Source organism: Mesocricetus auratus, unplaced genomic scaffold (assembly GCF_017639785.1).
Source record: "Mesocricetus auratus isolate SY011 unplaced genomic scaffold, BCM_Maur_2.0 Super-Scaffold_6730, whole genome shotgun sequence".
Lineage (NCBI taxonomy): Eukaryota > Metazoa > Chordata > Mammalia > Rodentia > Cricetidae > Mesocricetus > Mesocricetus auratus.
Window position 1 is genome coordinate 42,825,820 of NW_024429184.1, and position 23,216 is coordinate 42,849,035.

The 23,216-nt window shown below is 32.5% G+C and overlaps 1 protein-coding gene across 2 annotated transcripts in view; it reads left to right on the forward strand.

The window, feature by feature from the left end:
- The window catches only part of Triqk (triple QxxK/R motif containing), a 62,295-nt gene that overhangs the window by 37,764 nt on the left and 1,315 nt on the right, over positions 1–23,216 (forward strand). Inside the window, exons 3-4 of one of the 2 annotated variants that reach the window (XM_040741105.1) lie at positions 5,601–5,682; positions 18,263–18,348. In XM_040741105.1, coding sequence (XP_040597039.1) covers positions 5,622–5,682; positions 18,263–18,348 — 147 coding nt within the window. In that variant the 5' untranslated portion in view covers positions 5,601–5,621. The remainder of the gene's footprint in view (positions 1–5,600; positions 5,683–18,262; positions 18,349–23,216) is intronic. The other variant, XM_040741113.1, reaches the window with a different exon arrangement.

A 23,216-nucleotide genomic window follows, 5' to 3' on the forward strand; every position in this document is an offset into this window, starting at 1 on the left:
GTAAAATTAAGGTGAAATGATGCTTCTGACTACTCTGATGTTTAAAAGTAGCAGTATTCCAGAGCCTCCTCCTAATTCTAATGAATTGTTTTCAATGCAGTCAGCCTTCTGTATCCAAATATATCATATCCAAGGCTTATACATTGATAGTTTCAGCCAAAAGCACATAGACATTGTTTCTCTACTGAGTAGTCACAAACATTTTTCTTGCTGTTATTTTTTTGTCAAAGGTCAGTGAATATTTACACAAAATTTACATTGTTATACAGATTTTAACTAGTCTCAAGATGGGTTAAAGTACAGGGGAGGATGTTATCTATTAATATTTATAAAATTTATTAATTGATTAAACCATTAACATTATTTAGCATAATATTAAATATATTTCATAATAATAAACATTGTCTGCTTTACACTAATGATTTTCAAGTTCTGTATTTCATGTCTCTAAATGTGGAGAATTGTCTCTAGATATCCAAATCATAAATAATGCCATTTAGGCAAGTTATGAATGATTATTTTCAATAAAGATGTTATGTAGTTTTAAAAATGAGTTATACAAGTGAAGATGTATTGAAAACATATTTAGAACAAATTTCAGAGTAAGAAAATGTTTGAGTAAATCCATGAAAATGTAAATGAGCTTGTTCCCATCAAGGAACTCAAAGGTAATGTGAGCCAGAATTGGTCTTGCATGTCTGTAGTCTCAACATGTATGGGAAGGAATACAAGTATCAGAATCTCAAGGTCAACATCAGCTACATAGTGAATTCCTGGCCAGTCTAAGCTATGTGAATCACTGTTTTTATGTTGCTTTGTTTGTTTAAATAAAGTTGAATTTGGTAGCACAGTGGGATATAAATAGGAAATGAATGACAAAATTGGAATTTTTTCTTTATCTAAAAATGTCTTATCTTCTTTAAGAAGGCTCAGGTGTATTATCTGCATTGTCCATTTTCTGTATACTCTGGAAACAGTGGAAGCGTTATTCAATCAGGAAGAAATATCATTCATGGTCACCATTGGATCATGCATGATGCTATATTTTTGTGTTTATAAACGTTTATTTTAGATATAGTAAGTATCTTTTCTGTTTAATTATAACTTAATGTCTGAAAATGAATTTTCAAAGGTAAGGGTCTTTCTTTTAATCACAAACACTAGCATAATTATCTTTTCTCTGGGCAAGAGTTAAAAATTTTAATAACCAATGTTTTGACATGGATTTGAATGTCACAACCTGATTTAATAATTTCCCTGGAAAAAGAGACATATACAAAGGCTTTGGGTTTCCTACATTTAAAATTCTACTTTCTGGACTTTATACAAATATATAGCTGAGCAAAACAAAATTGTTTCAATGTGATTGAGCATATGAATACTTTCTTTTTTAAAGATTCATTTTGTGTGAGTAAGAGTGAGGATAACTATGTCCATGGAGGTCAGAGTATCCGGTATACCTAAAGCTAGAAGTACAGACTGCTGTGAACTGTACAACATGGATGCTGTATCACTAGCCACATTAATAACACAAAACATGTTTAAACATACATATGACAGAAATTGCTTTTTAATACAGGTTAAGACAGCATTACTAAACAGTAATGCCATATTTGGTCCTAAAAGTTCTAGAGTGTAAAGTTTTAATTAACTTTAATTATGGAATTTTTAAAATATGAACAACTTGTATTCTTTCTTCCTTAATATGTTATCAAATTCCAGGAATGTTAAAAAATTCTCAAATGACTTAATCTGAAATCATTCCTACAGCAAAATTCATAAATAATAAATGGTAGCTTATTAATCCATATTTTAGTTGAGCTGGGTCTCAAAGCAAGTTACTTCCTCAGGGAATGCAGTGTTCTCTATAGAAGAAGGTGGTAATACAGTCTCTTCATTTAAATTGTGAATGTGATATTGGTATTGTACACACTAATATAAATCTGTTATTCCCTTTCTGTGTCTACCATAACACATTTTAAATTGTAGCTGATCTCATATGCAAATAGCTATCTTATTAGAAATCATGGCTGTATGTGCTAATGTCTCCATGGATTTCTTGGGAGTTTGCTATCAGGTCATAAAGCAATAGAAATGAATGACAATTATTGCAAGTCTTTGAAGTGCAAAGAAGTCAGAATGCTTTCGAAAATCTAGATGACTGAAGCATTGACAATTTATGCCATACAGGTGAAGAGGCATGTCTTTAGATCATTTTACATAGAATCATAGAGTAAAATACTTTTCACCATACACCTAACAAAATGTAGTCTGTTCAAAATGTTTCATAGGGTTTTTGTTTTTATTTTTTACTCATTAGATTAAATGATTTTTTTATTGCTGAAAGAAAAGAATTATTTCAAACACAAGAAGAATGTTGAATTTTTGAAATTCTGATCAAGTATTATTATCAGTCACTGAAATAATTAAAAATAATTGAAAGTTAGTTTTTTGCCCTTTTTGTAGACCTCTGAAATTCTTGTTTTGTATATAAAATAATCATTATAGCCTACAGACACTTATGCCTATATTTGTCTAGTTTTTTGTATAATATTATGAAAATCACATTTGGAAATGAATATATTCCCATTCCCTTTAGTCAAAAGATGCTGTTTTTATTGCTCTGAGTAATGAATCAATACAGGACTTGCCTCATAAGTGTTACTTTTGTTAAATGACCAGCAAGAGAAGGGAAGTGTAATGCAAGTGTAGTAAAATGAATATCCATTTAACACACAGACTTACCAGGTTGCTGTGTTTTTTTGTGTTTAACTTAAGCATATTCCATGAAGAAAAAAGAGCTGTATTCAAGAAAGAATATTATCTTGTGTTTTATTCATGTAAGCTAACTTCTCTCTTGATATAGATGCACAATTAAGATTAAAATAATGACTCCACTTTGCTATTAATAAATGCAAACTCTATGCAAAATAGAACTGCTGTATGAATATATTATATCTATTGACATTATTTATGGATTGTCTTCACAGAACTTTTTTAATGTTTTTATTTATAGCAAATAAGAGTATATAGGATTGGATGATATTTTAATTTCATTTAGAAGACTTTAAGTATGTGCCATCTTAGATATAATAACTCCATGATTTCTTAGAGATAAAGATGATTTATTTGTCTTTCTGTTGTCAGTAGATATTTTATATTCCTTGATTTTGTTATACCATCAACCTGAAGATTATTATTATTATTATTATTATTATTATAACATGTAAGCTTTAGATAGGCATATAATTTTCTTACACATGGGTAAAATTTGTTACTTGGGGATGTCTTTTCACTGTGTTGAGTGAGGTCATTGTTGCCCATCGCTGTGAGGATATGTAAAGAATGTAGTTGAACTTGAACAGACTTCAGATATACTTGGTATGTGAGAACCCTTAATAAATCTCATTAGGTAAATCTGTGTCAGTTTATTTAGAGCCTAAAACAGCTCCCCTTTGAGTAATACAGCCCAATCCTGAGAAGCTAGAACAGATTTTCCTGTCTCAAACTCTGTCCTGAGCTCCTTGAGGTTTCCAGACTATGAAATGCGTTCATTAACCTCATCTATTCTAGAATCACCTGTATAAAATTTTTGTTTGAAGCAAATTATGATCATTTTAGAAGAGCACCTCCGAGTGTTACTCTCTGATTCCCTCCTCTGGTTGTCTCTTCCATCAGTGTGACACAGACATCACGCCAGAGCATCAGTGTGTTCAGGGGACGAGGACCACGGATTGTTTTCATTCCCCCACTCCTGTATATAAAATTTCTGCTTCCTTATGCAATAGTTCCTCATCTTTTGCTAACCTTTTTACCATCACCGGGAGTTCATGAACCTATAATTTTGCCACAACTTCTTTCCTAGCTATAATTCCATATACTCTTTGTCTATTCTTTGGGACTCTGGGCTTCTGTTTATCATCCAATATTTTTTTTCTCCGAGGTAACCTGAAGAAATAGATTCAGGGCAACATATTGCTCATCCTCTGCTCTCTCGTTCTCACCACACCTTCTCACTATCTCTATTTTCTCTTTCCGTTTTCCTCTCCCTACCATCTCTCAGATGAGAAAAATTAGCTGAACTTTGTTTTAAATATTTTTCAGTTTTTCTTCCTGTCTACATTTTAGAAATTATCTTTTCCAGCATCTTTTTATTTTTAGTTTTTTATTTTTTCGAGACAGGGATTCTCTGTATTGTTTTGGAGGCTTTCTTGTAACTTGATCATGCTGGTCTCAAACTCACAGAGGTCCACCTTCCTCTGTCTCCCAAAGCTGGGATTAAAGGGGTGTGCCACCAACACCCGGCTCTTTTCCAGCATCTTAAGCCCCAGGTTCTTGGAATTCCTGTGCCTTTATATTATTTTATTTATTAATTGTTAATAAAACGTAATTATGTAGCTTCACTGATTACTTTCCTTCATCCTCTCCACAAAGATCTATGGACAGCTAATGACTGCTCAGGGAGAGAGAGTTAGCTTCCTCCAGGGATGTAGCCCCCAATTATGCAAAGTACTCAGTACTGAAACTGTATACACTCAAGCCACACTACACAGACAAGACAGATTGTATTTATATATTTGCATATATATATATATATATGCAACAATAGTAATAAGAGACCTTTATAGTTTTAATTCTAAACTGACTTCCTGCTTTACCATGTGTTTTTCACATAGAACTACACTAAAAGGAATGAGGAGCAACTTCCAGCAACTAATGTCACATTGTATCAGTAAACATTTATGATTTCACTAAATATAACCCACAAATATCTATCAACTCCCAAGAGAATTTGAATCCTTTTCTCAAGGATGATAAATTATGAAAATACTTCCTCCATCCCTTAGATAATCAATTTTTTTTCAAGTGAGATCTCACAAATTTGTTGGGGGGCCTAATGTACATTCCAATGTATTATATGGAAAGAAAGAGAATTCATGGCCATGCTTGTGAGTTTTTCAAATTCCTGTAGCAAGAACTTAATTACATATTTTAACTAAAGCTAGGAAATATGGTCTAACTGAAAATAAGAAAAGTACATGTAGATTTGGTGAGAAGAGTTTAGTTTCTGGTGTGATAGTTAAATTTAATAAAATTAGAAATTGAGAACTGATTTAAGGATTAAATAAAGCAGTACATACTGCATAAATGAGACTAAGAGTACATGTCCGTGCTTTCTGCTGTGTATTACACCTGGCAAAAAAAGAGCCTAAATCTACTCACCTTGGCTACATCTGTGGGGCAATTTAAAATAAAATTCAAACTGTCCAACTCACATATTTAAACCTTTCTATTTGAATGTAACAAAGTGCATAACTGTAAAGAAACTTGTCATTTACAGATAATATTCTCTAATATTCTGGTTTAATTTAGCTTAGTTCTTGATGAAATTAATGTAAACTATAATAAATGCATGAAGATTTTATCAACAGTAGTGGAATAGCTGATGTTTTATTTGAACCTTTTGTTTTCTTTGCAGATATGTGAAAAGTTAAGTCAGCAGCATTTTACTCACTCAACAAAATGATCCTAAGGAACTTTGGGGGAGTTTTCAGATATTTTTAATAGTTTTTCATTATAATGGTTTTCTTTCTCTTTAGCAGGTATTTGGGAGATCAAAGATGGGTAGAAAAGACTCTTCCACTACAAAACTTCCTGTCGATCAGTACAGAAAGCAAATTGGTAAGCAATGAGAGTCTGCGAATGAAATAAAGAAAAAGATAGCTATGTATGTTTATTAAGGAATATGTTTTCTGTAATATATACTACTCACAAAAATATAAAAATAAAGAAATACCTTATACGTTTTTAGGAAGAAAAGCAAATATAACCCTGCTTCCTAGGGAAGACTATACTTCATGTATTTGCTTTTTCCAGTGCTTTTGTGATTTTTTATCAATTGAATAAAAACAAAATTATTATTACTTTTAAGAATAGATTCTTTTCTACATTATTTTACATATTATTTAATGTTATTTCTTTGTATGCATTTAAAATCTAATTATGTTGTCTAATGATGGCAGTGATTTAGTTATTTCAAATACTACATTAAAATATATTGAATAAAATATAAATGCCATATGTGGAACTGAACTTGGAAAGAAGAACTTTCAGGAGTCATTAGGGAAGACTTGAGAGACAAGATGCCGTGACTTAGATGATTAGAATCCTAAGCATATCCTTAGATGATACTAGGACAGAACCTCTCAGGAAAATGGCTATCTAGACAGAAAACAGCAGGGGGAAAAAAAAAGAGCAGCCTGCTCTAAAGACATGCTCTCTCTAAATGCACATGAAGTGTTTGCTTACACAGTACTCATACCCTGGGCAGAGCACAAGGGAAAAACCTGAGATTTTAGAGAATTTGTTGCCTAGGGCCATATTATTTAAAGAAAATGTAATAAAGAGAAATGAGACACTAAATGTCCACTTCCCCTTCTCAACATACCACTCTTCTCCTCTTCTACCTCTACCTATCCCTTATTTAAACAAAAAGATAATTAATTAAGAAAACCACCTCAAATTATTGAAGAATAAAAAATTCTCAATTGGATTCAGAGAATTAAAATAACTGTACAAAAGTTACATACATCTATTTTATAATATCCCCAAACAGGTACTCCATAAATTAAAATATTACAAAAAATACATCGAAAGTAAAACAACAATGGCAACAAAATACAGAATGCATAGGTCAATGAATAAATTTTGTATTTTGTATTATGTATAATTGTATAAAACTACATATATTTATATACATACATACATATACCAATATATTTGGATATAGAGAAATCAATTAGAATATCCATTATCCCATATAATGGATAAATTTTATGTAGGCTTAATCTACATAAAGTCTACTTATAATTTTCTGTTGTACAAGGCACAATATTATTAAATGTAGCCCATATTAGATGTTCAGATGCTCGGACTTGGTTCTGTTTGACTCACACATTCCCCATTTCTGTCCTTCAACTTGGATAGCAAACAAAGATGTATATTATTTCTTTTTTATCATTTTCTGTTTGTAATTATATCTGTTGTGGAATATTAGTTGAAGATGTGTTGCATTTGATTATGCTGTGGAACACTGGTTTAATGATACAAAGCTAAATTGCATTGTTTATGTTGCATTGACTTAATTCTGTAATGGCGTGTTACTTTGACTATCTAAAACACCTGATTCATCTAATAAAGAGATGAATCACCAATTTCTAGACAGGAGTATGGATAGTCAGGGTTGGCAGACAGAGTGAATGAAAAGGGAAAAGAGATAGAGGATCAAGAAATGGAGGAGGTGAAGAGAATTCCAGTGGCAAACTACCAAGTTACCCAGCAAGAACTTAAGAAAGGTATACAGAAATAGGGAAAGATAAAAGCCCAGAGATAAAAGGTAGATGGGGTAATTTAAGTTAAGAAAAGCTGGCTAGAAATAAGCCAAGCTAAGGCCACGCAGTCATAAGGAAGAATAAGCCTCCGTGTATTCATTTGGTAGCTGAGTGAGATCAAAGTCAAAGGAGCCTAAGAGCAAAATGAGCAAACAATTACATATATCATTTCTTTCTCTCTTTCCCCCTCCAAATTCCCATATATCTCCCCTTGCTCTATTTCAAATTCATGACTTTTTCCATTTATTTTTGTTATATGCATATTGCTTATTAGTTGACTTAAGTTTTCAGGCTGTGAGCAGAACATAGGAAGATTCTTTGGCAGAATTCACCTTAATATACTCTAGCTCATTTCATATATAGAGTCTGTTGTTTGAAACTTCATGAGCAGGGCTTCCACTATCCAGTTTTTCCTCTCAGCATTGTGGTCTTCTGAGCTATCTGTAATAATTGTCAATATAAACTATACTACAACGTCATGTTTAAGAGTCACATATTTTGCAGATTCAAGTTCTTTCACATTCCTCCTACAAATTAGTTTCAAAGGCGACCAAAACTAATGAACAGGTTCACCACAACCAAAACCCCTCTCCTTGTACCAATTTTTCTGTTAGTTTCTCTCCTTTCGTTATTGCTGTGACAAAAGCAACTTAAGGAAGGGTTTAACTCCCTGTTCAAAGGATACAGCCTATCATGTAGGGGAAGGCATATTGGGAAGGACATGCAGTAGCTGGTCACATTGCATCCATAGTCAGGAATCAAAGAGGAAAGAGCATTTCTCAAGTCTCATTCTTTTATTCAGTCAAAAGCTCAGGCAATTGGGCAGTGCTTCACAGTTCATTATGGATACCCTCTCTTCAGTTAAATCTTTCTGGAAACATCTTCACAGATACACCCAGAGGTCTTTTTTCATAGTAAGTCCAAATCTACACACGTTTACAATTAAAGTTAACTACAACTTTGATAAGAATACAATTTGGTCAGTGTGAATGATATTTTGAGTGTGGTATCAATTTTAGCCTTCCACTAGTTTATAAGTGTTTTTAGCATCCGTTTTCTTGTAAATATGAGAGTAATTTTTGTTTTGTGATATCTTAGCTTTGGAATATAAATTAAACTAGATTAAAAATAAAATGTTTTCTACTATTTTTTAAGAGTTTAAGGAGGATGCTGTTTTCTGAATGTCGGGTAGAATTCATCTTTAAAAGAATCCAGTGTTGGGATGCTTTTAGTCATGGGACTTTTGATTACTGATTCAGTATCTCTGTTTGTTATTTGTCTCATTAGGTTTTCTATTTATATTTGATTACTTCTTGGTACCATGAGCTCAAAATTGTTTCTAGGAATATACCCATGTTTATATAAATACTCCAATTTCTTCTAGTTACTCAGTGTGTTGACATATAGTTATATACAGTAGCCTGACATGATCTTTTATGTTTGAGTTTATTTTCTTTAATTTCTCCCCATCTTCATTTTGATATTTGTTCATTTTCCTTAGTTTAGAAAACCCCTTCTATGTTTTGTTAATATTTTTTCCTATTGCATTTTAGTCTGTATTCCATAGACTTCTTATCTAGTATTTATTATTTCCTTCCTTCTGCTTATTTTGTGTTTAATTTATTGTATTTATCATTTTGTGCTAGTTTTTGTTGCATAGTTGGGATGATTCTTTTTAGTGCAAGTAGTTATTGTTTTAAACACTACTCCACGTTGTGTCAGTCCATTTTCAGCTGCTTTAACAAACCTAGACTAAAGCCAATAGTATGTACAGAAGAAAGCTTCAGAAAGTTATTCACTAGCTGTCTGCTTGTGTATATGTCCCTGATGTTTCTTAACATACCATCAGATACCGCTAGAAACTGAGGGAAATCCTATGTCAGCGAGTCTGTTTTTATGTTCTTACAGTCTCCAGTCCCACTGTGAATACATTCAGATGATTCTGCATAACCCTAACTACCTCCTACCTCCAAATATTAGTAGCATTTGGACTGTGAATAACATTTCAGTGTGAATTTCAAACTGTGACGCCCACTTTAGCTGCATGTTATTAATTTGTTTATTTTCATGCTTCACAAAATGTTTCAACCAGTGATTACTTATGAGTCATATATTTTGCATAATATTAGTGAATTTTCCCATTTGGCTTGTGTAACTGATGTTTAGTTTCATTGTATTCAGATAAGATATTTTGAGTGAGTTTAGTTTTCTTATGTTTCTTAAATTTTGTTTTATGCTCTAGAACAACCTGGAGAATGATAGCATGCTCACAAAAAATGTGAAATCTGTTACTATCAGATTGGATACTCTGTACACATCTATGAGGTGTATTATCTAAGTCCACTATTATATCTTGTTGCTTTATTGGTAAATAAAACTGTGTACTGTCAGTATATCATTTCTTATTTATAGTGATCTTTCAGGTTTCACAATGTGTTTGTGTATCATATATCTATGTATCTGTCTGTCTGTCATATTAATCTTCTATGTATCAATCTATGTATCCATTTATCCATCCTTCCAGCTATCTATCTACATCTACCCACATTCATATATGCATGTGTATGTATATATGCATATATGTATATACTTTAAAGTTTGGTACATATCAAATTTGCTCTCTTAATCCATAGGTTTCGTAATACATGGATTAGACTTAAGATCAGAATGAAGATACATTAGAAATTGTCTCTGACCTTAACATGAATAGGGTTTGTTTATTACCATCATTTTGCAAACAGTACAGCATTGTATATACTTTGTGTTGCATTAGGGACTATATAAAATCTAGAGGTGTTTTGAGATGTACATGTTATCTCTATGCTAATAGCATGTGTAGACACCATCTGAGTTCCTAGACTTGAGCATCTATTTTGGGTCCTGGAACCACCTTCTGACGACTAAGGATATATTTATAATATCTACATCCTTCTCTTGAATTGGCTCATTTATAAGTACATCATGACTTTGCCATTTGTCACAGTTTTTATAGTTTATTTTTGTCAGATGTAAGCCTAACCACTCCTGTGCTTGCCCTCTGGCTGGCCCACGTGCGCGCTTTCTCTCTCTCTCTGTCCCTCTCTCTGTCTCTCTGTCTCTCTGTCTCTGTCTCTCTCTCTCTCTCTTTCTCTCTCTCTAGCTCTCTATTGCACTTTGCACTTTCCCTCCCTCCCCTGTTCTTCCTCTTCAATATCCAGTTTCTTAATGACACAGCTTATATATCCTTAAATCCAAAGTGACTCTCATCTTGAAGGAATGATGTAGTTGTATCTCTTAGAAGTCCCCTCAGCTACTTGTTTCTTTATTGCTACAATTAATCCATTTACAGTTAAAATAACTGTCAAAGGAACAAGAATTACTTTTGTCATTTTGTTGTTTTCTTTCTTGTTTTTCATTTTTCCTGCCTTCCTGTTTCATTGCAATCAGATGATTGTTTTAATACTATAGTTTTTTTTTGTCTAATATTTATGATTGTCTCTGGTTGCCCAGGAGTTTACATGAAACATAAGCATCAAACTAAATTTAGTAACAACTTAAATTCATGCAAAAACTGTGAAGAGTGTTTTCTGTGTTATCAGATTTTGATAGAATCCTTCTTCCATGTAGTCAATTGTGGTAACCTATATTTAGATACAACACTATTTATGCTAATTATGATTTTCATATGTATTTTGTATTATATATATTAAATGCTTCTTTAAGAAAGAATTAAAATGATCTAAAATTCTGCCATTTTCTATATTTTAAATTAATTTCTATCATTTTGTTGCTTAACATTGAAAAATTAATGTTTATTTTTATTTTATTATCCCACTTTTCTTATGACTCAAAAATGTGTTTGAAAAGTTTTTCTTTTCTTAGTTGTTTTTGTTTTAAACTAGTATTCATAATTCCCCTTCTAGCTTTTGTTTAACTCTCAAGCATTTTTCTTCTTCTTCATTTTACCTGGACTTGAATATTTTGGTTTTATGTTTGTATACATACCCCTCAAAAACTTTATTTTGGGGCAAACAAACTGACTTTATAACATTAATGGTCAATGAAAGTTTTTTATTTTTCAAGTTTCATTTTATATTCATTTAAAGTTAATTTTCTTCACTAGTGAGCACCTTATTCACATTCTTTGGATTACATATGTTCATTCTTAATTATTTAAAATCTAAATTTATTTCTCTTTCATTCTTGGGAATTTTCACTATTCCCTATATTTTTTCTGTTACATTGGATTTACTGAAATTTCATCTTTATCAACTTTTTGACCATTTTGAGTATGCGTCTTATTTCTTATATGCAATTATTTGTATGTAATAAATTTTAGTATTCTTGAAGGCAGATGCTCTTATTTTTATTTGTATCTATAATGATATTCACAGGAGGTATATAATAAAGATTTGCTTATATATGATTTGTATTATTGAGATTGTAATTACAATGTTTCTCCCTTCCCTTTCTTCCCTGAAAACCCTCCGGTTATTCTCTCTTTGCTTTCTTTCGATATTCATGACCTCTTCTTTCATGAATTGTTCTGACATGCACTGTTCTGTCTGTATGTTACTTGTATGCATATTTTCAGGGCTGAGCATTGATGTTGGATAGCCAGTTGGCATTCTCTTTCCTAGAGAAGATGATTTCTCCTGCTTTCATCACTCCTTAGAAGCCTGTAGCTCTTTGTGAAGGGTTGAGGCCTTGTGAGCTTTTCTTTTCCACTTTCGAGTGTCATCGTTAATGCCCTTGTCTGTTTAAATAAACTTGCTAAAAGATGTAGTTATCTAAAGTTTGTGAAATTTTTGCCATTCCCCATGCTTAGCCATTTTTTGTTTTCCTTTAGTATCATAAATCTTAGTGATTGCATATTTATATTCTTTGAAATTATGTGATGGCCTTTGTAGTGTTTAATTAGTGTCAATATGTTCTGTCCAGCAATGAAAATTGATGGAATTATCTCTATGACATTATTAAACAAAAGTTTGACCTGAGGAATTAATTTAACAGTTTCTTTGTTATAATCCAGATGTCTGAAATATTTTGAAAAAATTCTTTTTGAGATTTTACTATTATATTACTTTTATCTTTAAGAAAGCATGTGGTATTTTATGAGACTTGCAGTAGCTAAAGTTGTATATGCTCATGGATAAATGTTTCAAATGTTTCTTGTTATGTAATAAAACCACCAACATTATTATCTTGAGTAGATATTTTCTCATGAGTGTTTGTAATTTTATCTTTAAGATATCAAAATGCAAATTGTTTGCTGATGTATCCACTAGAATTTCCTGTAGCTATCCCACAAAAGACTGTTGAGTTTTGCTTTCAGAGGGAAGCTTCTGCAGTTACATCTAGTATGTGCATCTAAAATTCTGCTGCACATATAGTAGTAACTCACATGGCAGTTTACATGACAGTTAGGAAATTATGTAACTATTTTCTTGCTCTTCTATTTAATTCTGATAGTATGAGAAGAATTATAAAATATTTTCAATTTTTGAATAAGGGAGGAGGGATTTTAAGCGGTTGAAAATTGTCCTAAAGATGCTGAAGGCAAGATAAATGTCTTTACTGTTGATTAGCAAATATTATTTGTCAGTGCTTTTGGCATGCTGCAAATAACTCATCTTCCCATAATTCATTTGAGTAATTAAATTTAGATTGCAAATTTTTCTTTTCAAATATTTTGACTGTTATCACTCTTCTTTTCTATTGTATCTTAATTGGTATGGTCTATATAAATGGACAATAAATTATATATCTTTGTAATAGAGATCAGACAGTGAAAAGAACTTGGTATTCATCCCAGACAGAATTATGATGGAATGTATTTGAAAGATTAAAGCACTGAATTTACTTTTTTCTAATTAAAGGCAATTAAAGATTTGCAGACACAAATAAAAGACAATGAATCGAGGAATAAGTGTAGGAGCAAGTCCATTTGCAGGTGAAAGGGTGTGCCTTTGAAGCAGAACCAGCTGTATTTTCACCGCAAGAATAACAGTGTAGGAAGCTTTTCTGCGTGTGCGTGTTTGATAGCATAATGTAGTCATAAGCGGCTTATGCAGTATTCAGAAAATACAGAGCATTAATGTATAAAGCAGGGAAGGCAGAGGAAGACCAGGCTGCCTGCCACATGATGATAATGAACATGGCCAATATGAAGTAGAAAGAAAAATAGTTTGCTTCTAAAAGATGACCATTGAAAAACAGTCACCAGATAGTCACACGATAATGAACCTGAGCATCCACCAAAACAAAGGCACAGACACAAAGACACAGTCTCCTTTTTGGCAAGAGGTAAAGAATTGGATAGAATAGAGCCAAAGGCAGTTGTCTGGCTTTGTTTGTTTTTACTAAACCAAGCAATTTTTATTTAAAGCTGTGTAATTGTAAAAGAAAATACTACTTTAAGTATGAAATAACTCCTTATATGTAGATTTTATATTGATTTAGAACCTCATATAAATTACTGTATCCTTTCCTAAATGTGATATTAGTAGTGATTACTGATAATGAGTATAGTATTAAAATTTATGATTTTACTAAATATATTGTTTGAGTGTATATATTTTTATAATTATTTGTTTTTTTTAAGGAAAATGATTGTTCTTAAGTATAATTTGTTATTGAATATACACAATGAAAATTTTAATAGTCTTTTGTTAATTCTTTTATAATTCCATACAATTTATTTTGATTGTATTTACCCCCTTTGCTTTTCTTCTCCCTTCACCTCCCTGCCTACCAAACTTCCAGTTTTCTTCTGTATCCACTTCTTCTTCTATGTACACTGACAGTTGAGTTGGGGTCTTTATGTTACTTGTCCTCTAGTGCAAGAGCAAGTTTCTCAGAAGAATGTTGATAGATACACTGACCTATGGGTGTATTAATAAGTCATTAGGAGTTGTTTTAATACTTTCCCATTTAGCAGAATAATAGTATTGACTTCTCCCCATGGACCTATAACCTGTTTAGCAGTAGTTTCTTGATTCCATTAATAATGCTAGATATGGTTTCTATCTATAGGAACTAGTCTTAGGTCCATTCAAAGGTTATTGGTGACTGCCATAATATTTATTCCACCATTGTACCAGTGGTTCTGGCTTTAAACATACAGAATGAAATTATGTCATTTGTAGAAAAAAAGGGATGGAGCTGAAGATTATTATGTTAAACAAAATAAGTAAGACTTAGAAAAAGATCATGTTTTTTTCCCATGTGCAAAATCTAAATCAATCCATGCACATACATACTCATATACACACATGATTTTTTAGAAAGAGTATCATGGGTCAGAGAAGATGGTTCAGTTGAAAGATACTTGCCACCATGCCTAGTGATTTGAGTTTGATCCCTGGGATCAGCATAGTGGAATAAGAGAAGTGACTCCAGAGAACTGTCATCTGACCTCCACACATACACTATAGCTCAGTAAACACACAGAACAAATAAATGAAGAAAAATTTTTAAAAGAGTATCAGAATTATATTGTAGAAATGAAGTTAAAACAATTGTTAAGACATACAGTTGGGAAGAAAATTCTTATGTGATTATTATTGAGTATGGAGAAATAATGGATTGTGTGCTAAAATACTTACAGCCTTTTGAAATAACTGACAAAGTATCTCTGGCAGGAAGAAATTATTTTGCTTTATGGTTTCAAATGGTGTAGTCTATAGATTTTTCATTCTAAGCAAGTGATGAGCTTTCAAGACAAGAGCCTGTCACAGAGACTTACTCACCTGCTGGCTGACAGAAATCAGACTAGGGTCAAGGAACTGGGTCTAACCTTGGAAAGCTTGGCTCCAGTGACCTGCTTCTTAATGGTATATCCAACTTCCTGAAGTGTCTAACATCTCCCAAAATAAGAGCACCGGTTGAGAGCCAAGTCTTCAGTACACATCAAAATGATAACAGAGCAGTAAACTAAGGTCCCCGAATGGCTTTTTCCACAAATAGTATAAATATGCTTATTATATATTTGCATATGATGTATATGTATATTTAACATATGAGCTGGCAACCTATAACTAAAAGCAGAAAAAACTTATGCTAACAAACAAAAATAAGCGTGATCATCTTCACTGCCTAGGATTATCAGTTTATTGTTCCTTATATACAACTTAAGCAACTATCTGAGAAATACCCTGGACATTTATTCACAGTTATTTATTGTTGTTAGTGCTTGGAGATTAAATCCAGGGCCTTGTGCATGGTAAACATTTATGTAATCACTAAGATACATTAGCTACCCCAGTTGTATTATTGACATCCAAATCAAATGCAAGCTTCATACTTCACATATAAAAATCTAAATTAGCTAGTTTCAGTAACTAAGTAAAAGTACTCTAAAAACAAGGATGTAGGGATTTCTATGTATTACAGTTTTCACAGATGTAAAGGTATATGTTTCTGACTTTAAGCCATAAATATCTAATTTTTGTATACACGTGAAGACAACATCTGTAACTACAGCATTAGGAGTGGAAATGCAGGAGAATTGTTGTCTAAGTTTAAGGCCAGCCTGGTCTACATAACAAGTCACTGTCAGAATTTTTTTTAAAAATGGGCCAGTTAAAAGTTTGTCTGACTATAATACAAAGATATAGTTTGAGTTTCAAGAAATTAGTAGACGCCCTGTGAGTATTCTCACTGTAAAACACAGTGCAGTATGTGGTGGTGTATGTCATGGACCAGAAGGTGAATGGAAATTTAATGCCAGATGTGTTGTTTGGAAATGTTCCAGATGCATACTAATTTTAATAACATCCATTTCAAATGCACTTTTAGATGTTTGTATCCACCTCAATGATAATCCAGAAGTTTTGTTCTGTAAAAGACTCTAGGTGCAACAGAGAGCTTAACCAGTGGTCTTATGGCACCACAAGTTGGATGGCAACTTGTTCCATTGACTCTAATACCTATATGCTGTATGTTATGATGGAGCAGTATACAAAATAATGAATATTACTTACTAGTCATCATTCATACTTGTTTTTCTCCATTTTAACTTAAGATTTTTATGAGGCATATACAAGATGAGTGTTTTCTTTCTGCTTGTGTCTGTGACCTTCACATTTGTTTTCAGATTTTCATTAGAAATGTGCTTGGTAACCGTATTGGAGAAGTTGTGTCACCACTTTCATTGTTCTGAACTGTTTATATCTCAGCAGGAATAATACAAGAATAACTTGACTGTTGAGATGTGAAATCAGAATGAATACTTGTCAAGATTTTTCTTTTTTTCAGCATAATGAAATGTTACTAATTTAAAGTGGGTCAGAATCATGTTTTTATGCTAATTATTTATTTAAATTTAGAACATCTGATATGCATTTTATACAATCAATTCTTTTATGCATCATTAAACCCCATCAACAAATGATAGTTACTAAGCTTCTTTGGGTAAATTCAGAGTGACTGCTCCCTAGCAGTGTGAAAACACGCTGGAGCCTTTGAGCCAGAGGAGAAACACTTGCATGTGTCCAATGAACTCAAATGTAGCACTTCTCCATCACTACTGTCAATTTACCTTCTCTGCTATTTCTACCTCTAAAAGACTATGTGAAAGTATAAAGGTACTTTTGAATCATTAGCAGACACATTAAGAAGCAGATGTATTTCCCATTAAATTTTTATGACATACTTAAGATCAGCTGCTTTCACACATTTGAATGTGAGTAACATGGGGAATTTGGAACGAAACATTGCATCATTTAGATAAGGAAAATGTGTGGATAAGCTCTGGAAACTGGCCTCTGAGAAGGAAGGGGTGAGGTGAGAGTCAGAAAGCAGAGTGAGGCTATGAAATACACAATGCAGCCATGTTAACTGCTGGTAGAATGCTACGTTATAGTTTTGTACCTAAAACTATTCCTACTTGTTTCCTCTAAGAGAATTTTTTAAAGTACATGTTTTTCTTGATAATACTTTTGTTGTGAAATCTACACTTTTTTCCTGAGGCTGAGGACTGCTTCTTTTGTAGCTTGTCAGTGAGGTCACTAGATGGTATACCAAAACCAGAAATTTTGTGACACTAACTCAATGTTGCTGTTTTATTTTATTTTATTTTTTGGCTGTGAATGTGGCAAAAAAGATTGAGTGTCATATCTAAATGTCACTATCCTCTGTCTTACTTAGTCATGACTGTTCTGTCCTCTAGTAAAAGGAAAGAAAGTTAGATATATTTTGTTTTAATGAATTTAGGAAGTTTAAAGTCAATTGCTTATAGATTCCTCTTTTACTGTCAGAGAAAAATCACCAAGTATTTCTTAAGTTAATCATTTGAATATTAATGTATCCATGGTATTATTTTTTTTTGGTTTTATGAGACAGGGTTTCTCTGTATTGTTTTGGAGGCTGTCGGTCCAGCCTGGCCTCGAACTCACAGAGATCCTCCTGCCTCTGCCTCCTGAGTACTGGGATTAAAGGCGTGCGCCACCACCGCCGGCCTCATGGTATTAAATTTTAACAGGAATTATTTTTTAGTTGCTAAGGCAATTAATTTAATGAATGATTATATATAATTATATAACTATGCATACATATTGTTATATATATTCATATAATTGTACATATTCACTTACTAGTACCTTTATTTAAAAAATATACACTTATTGTGAATATCTTATTCTCAAAAATAAAAGTCATGATTTTGTTTGGACATTCTGTGCATCAAATCAAGATGTCTATGAGAGTCACCCTCTGAGAAGAATCTAAGGATACTGATCTATGAGTGATGTTTATGGTAATCACACCTGTGAATTTCCATGTAGTTCTCTTCCCATGTTTTATTTTATGTAAACATTCTTTGACATTTTATAGGCTACTGTGAAATTTGAATTTACATAAGCATAACTCATTGTCTAAAATTTTCTTTCTAGGTAAACAGGATTATAAAAAAACCAAACCTATTTTACGTGCAACAAAATTAAAAGCAGAAGCAAAGAAAACTGCAATAGGCATAAAGGTATACTTCTGTTTGATAAAGTTATAATTTGATGTATATATACAAGTTCATTTAATACAACTGTGTTGTGTGAGTGTTGAATTCTTAACATCTTAAGCTAGTTCAATCTCAATAAAGTTTCAGAAGTGAAGGTCTTTGTAAAATAATTTACTTATTGGAAAACATCATTTATATCTAGAAATTTTTAGGACTCTTAAATAACAGTTATAAGGTATATAGTATCTAAAGTGCATAGAAAACAAGTTTCTCCTAAAGCTCTTATTCTAGCTATTATAATGGCTGTACAAACCATTCAATCATTAACGTGGCTTAGTCAGATCCTTTGACACAAGAATCTCACTATATATTTGTTTTATACTTTTTTCTTTCTATCTAAATTAGAAACAAAGTTGCTTTACATGTCAATCCCAGTTCCCTCCCATCCTCCTCCACCCCCCACCAACCACCCTTAGTAAGATATATTTATTTACATTGTCAGAATACAAATGTCTTTTTATTGTCTAGAGGTCTGTATGATTAAATCCTAATGATATTCTCAAACTTGTCCTTTTGGCAAACCAGTGTTTATCTGCTTATGACAGATAAGTGCAACTGAGAATTATGTTAATGAATATTAGTTCAATGTGCTATCAAAACCAAAATTATTTTATTGTTGTTCATCTCAAATGCTTACCAAATATTTAGAATGAAGTAAACTAGTTAGGAAAATCCATTTGGAACCAATACTACCACGTGTGTAAAGCAAAACGACCAATACAAATATTTTATTTAAATATTAAACTGTTAAAAGAAGATTTGGGTTTTCATCTGGCAGATAAAAAATCAATTTTTCTAAGTTATAGCTTATAACAAATGCCAAGGTATTACCAGCAAGCTGTAACAGCTGTTGAACTGCCAGATGATATATTTGGTTATCTTCCAGAACTTGCTATTATGATTTGAAACCCTGCCTTCCTTTTGCCCCTGATTGCTGATTGCTGTGTTATGATATGCTGTTTTCACAACACAGTCCCCTCAGTTAAGGTTGTGTGGCAGGTCTTAATGAAAAAATAGTTTTTGTTTAAAAGTGATTTATCTTTTTAGTTTTTTATAATCCACTTGTAAAAGATATTCTATGCCCTGGGTTTTTAAAAAGCAATGCTTAGCTTTTATTTTCTGTTTGGTCACATGGTGATTGACTCTTATAATAGGGACAACTTTAACATTATCCTCCAAGGCAACAGTTAATATTTGCTTTTATGTATCACAACATACTAGGGATTTATCAAGAAACTATTAGTAACAAAATATATCTCTAGCATACTTTAATGAATAGTTATATATTAAGATTATTGAAATAATGAAGCCTTTCTTATATACTACACTTTTATGTACCCCCTATATTTAATTTGCCATTGCACTTTTGGTTTTGCTTTGAGGAAATAACTATGTTCTGATTATAAGTTAAAATAGTATACAGTGCTAGTAGCTAATATCATTTTAAAAACTATAAAGAATTACCTTTTCTTAGCTTTCTTTGCAATAAAAGTATACACTGAATAGTGTCTAATATTAAAATATAGAACTTTTTTAATAGCCTAACATAATGTTCAGATTGGTAAGCTCTGAGAAACAAAGAATTTAACTACTATTTTCTTTGCATAAAAATGATTGTTCAAAGGCCATACCATGACATGACACTTAAGAATCAGAACTGTGAAGGTGCCTTGCGTTTCAAATCTACCATACTATTTGGTTTGCCCTGTCAAACTTTGAGTGCATTGTCATTTTGCCATAGGATTTTAAATAACAGAGTTTCCTTCAGCAATTCTCTTTTAATGCTTTTTTATTTCCCTGGTGAGTGATTTTATCCATATTGATAATGTCAGAGAAGCAACTGAGAACTAATGAATATCAAACATGTTTGACTCTTATCTAGTTGATACAGGATGACCATAATGTTGTATTGTTACTACTTTACTACCTTTGAGTGAGTCAGAGTTATACTCTTTAAATAATATGATTCTACAGAAAATATGAACAGGTGCATGGAATACAAGAATAACACCAATGACAACAAAGATGAGGATGCCATGAAAGGCCTGAAATCACATCTCTTGTGGCCCTCACTGTTAGCATGAGTAATGTGACTAGATCTGGGAAGAGGTATTCGTAGTTGGAGACTGCATCCTTCACCTCAGAGCAGTCAACAGAACTAAAGTAAAGGGAGAATATAGAGCATTGAACTTACCACATCTAAGGCGTCTGTGACTATTAAGTGTTAGGGAAAACAAAAAAAATCACACATTTTTAATATGCTTACTATGAAAGTCATATCAGTATTACTTAATCCAGTTGTACTTACAAATTGCTATAAGCTATTACAATATTATAGAACCTCTGGAAAGAGATGTGTAAGATGTGATTGTCTTCAAAAGAGTGTCCTGAAATCACCTCCAGATTGAATTACCATGTTAAACCATGTGCACTGAGCCTTGAGATGATGAGTTGCAAAGTAGGCATTTGTCCTTTAAGGCTTCTGGCACCTTGTTCTAAATATACAGTTGAGTAGTAGAAAATGTTTTGGAGGAACAATGAATGGTTTCAGCTTAAAATAAATTATTTTATTGAAAATAATTTTATACAATATATTCTGATTATGGTTTCCCTTCCCCAACTCCCCCAAGATCCTCCCCATCTCCCTTCCTATCTGGATCCATGCACTTCTGTCTCTTGCTAGAAACCAAACAGGCTTTTAAAGCAAAATAATAAAATAAAATAAGACAAAACAAAAACAGAAAAACTGGAATAGAACAAAAGAAACAAGCAGAAGAAAAAGAATCAAAGAAAAAGCATGAGAAACACATATAGAGACACATTTGTTGTACATATCACTAAAACTCTTATAGAATGCGTATACCTGTGTTCCCCAACATATAGAAGGATCCAGGTCTGCGTTTACTGATTTTAAATGTCTATTAGAAAATATAGTCCTCATAAAGAATAAGGATAGAAAACTTAGCGTCTCCACATCAATCAAATATTCAGTGTCAGGCAGACCTTGCCAGCATCCCTTGGGAGGAACAGCTTGAAAAGTTGTTCTTTTTGTTATTTCTGGTTTAAATCTGAACAGCGGCCAAATCACAGAAAGGGAGTCATATGCCTACAGGTGTCTAAGGTTGTAGTTACAGCCTCCAGCACCCTGAAAGTTTCAAGATTTGATTGTGGTATGGAACTTCCAGTAACCCCCCCCCATGGTATTTGCCTCTACCAAACAGCATTTTGAAGGAAAGTGTTTGTGACATCACCCTCGGTGTTTTAAAAGTCATTTGCTTGTCATACACAGACCAGATAGCACTGAAGTACTGAGGTTTTTCTACGTATAATCTCTACTTTTTATCCTTAACATTCTTCTGAATACCTCTAAATATCCTGAACACATTTCATGAAGGAATGACAAGTTGTCTGAAGGATAGTGAATGGAAATGCAGAAATTAAGAGTGGTTATCAGTAAGATGAGAAACACAGCCTTGAACCAAGAATAAAAATTCCATTCTCTCATTGAGCTGATGCAAGTGATGGCTGCTGTTGATTGGTTGTGTGGTTGTGTTGTCCACTCTACAAAGCAGATGGAGTTTGTGGTCGTGTCACTTGTTTATTACCTCCTCTTAAAATTAGTAGCCGTTTAACCAGATGGGCCTGGGAGCACAGCTGTGGCTATGGGAAAATAAATGAAACCTGTCTCTTGCTGCCATGCCCTTTGGAGATGCCAAAGTGTTCCAGCTGTAACAAAGAAAAATTCACTTTCACTTGACAGTACCTTGATATATTAGATTTTCAAAATCAAGTCCCACAAAAATTATTGACACAGTTTTTCACAATGTACTTTCTATCAATATTTGTTTGCATAGTTTGGTTATCTAAATAGATGTAATCAAGATACTGACAATCTGTACATAATGTGTTTGTATTTTCAACATTCAACTGAAATTTCATGTTGATTATATGTCAAATTGATTTCAATATTTTTTAAAGTTTAATAGGTGGCACATGTTGAATTATTTATTTTACATTCATATGAAATGTAAAATATATTCATACAAGTGCAAATGAATTGCTTCCCTATGAAACAATGCCAGGTAAGAAATATAATACAAAAGCGAAATCAGTAGGGTATTTTAAATTCCTTTGGAATCTTAACTGAACTCTGTTCTTTTTTCTGTGCAGTAAACTAACATGTCAATGTTGAAAAAGTTACTTTGTAAAACAGTCATACACACACATACATATATACAAACACTGATATTTTTGAACGAAAATGTACTTTTATCATAAGTTAAATTTTACCCATTGCTTAATATAAATGACTAATATAACCAACATCAAAATACCAAAAGTAGTATACAATCCCTGTCTTCAGAGCTAAGATGAATCACACCAGCTTTATACCTCATGAGTTCAGAGTTCATTTTTGTACCTCACAATGCAAGTTATAAAGGTTAGAATTCTAAAAAGTAGAATGTATAGCCAGGCATGTTGGCACAGAACTGCAGTTCCAGCACTTCAACTGGAGACTGAGGTAGAAAGTGCAGGAACTGGGAGCCAGGCGCATCCATTAAGAATTAGTGAAAAAGAGGCCATGCATTTGAAGGAGAACAGGGAGGGGTATATGGGAAGGTTTTGGAGCAGGAAGGAAATGGACACATTTTATAATTCTATTATAATCTCAATAAAATGAGTGTGAACATTATGTTTGTATAGGATCTATTTTGTGGAATCAGTTATCATGGACATTTCTTCACAATGGAAAATAGAATGTTAATTTGTAAAATATCTTCTGATAAATCATATCATGAATAGATAACACAATACTTAAAATAGTTATATGT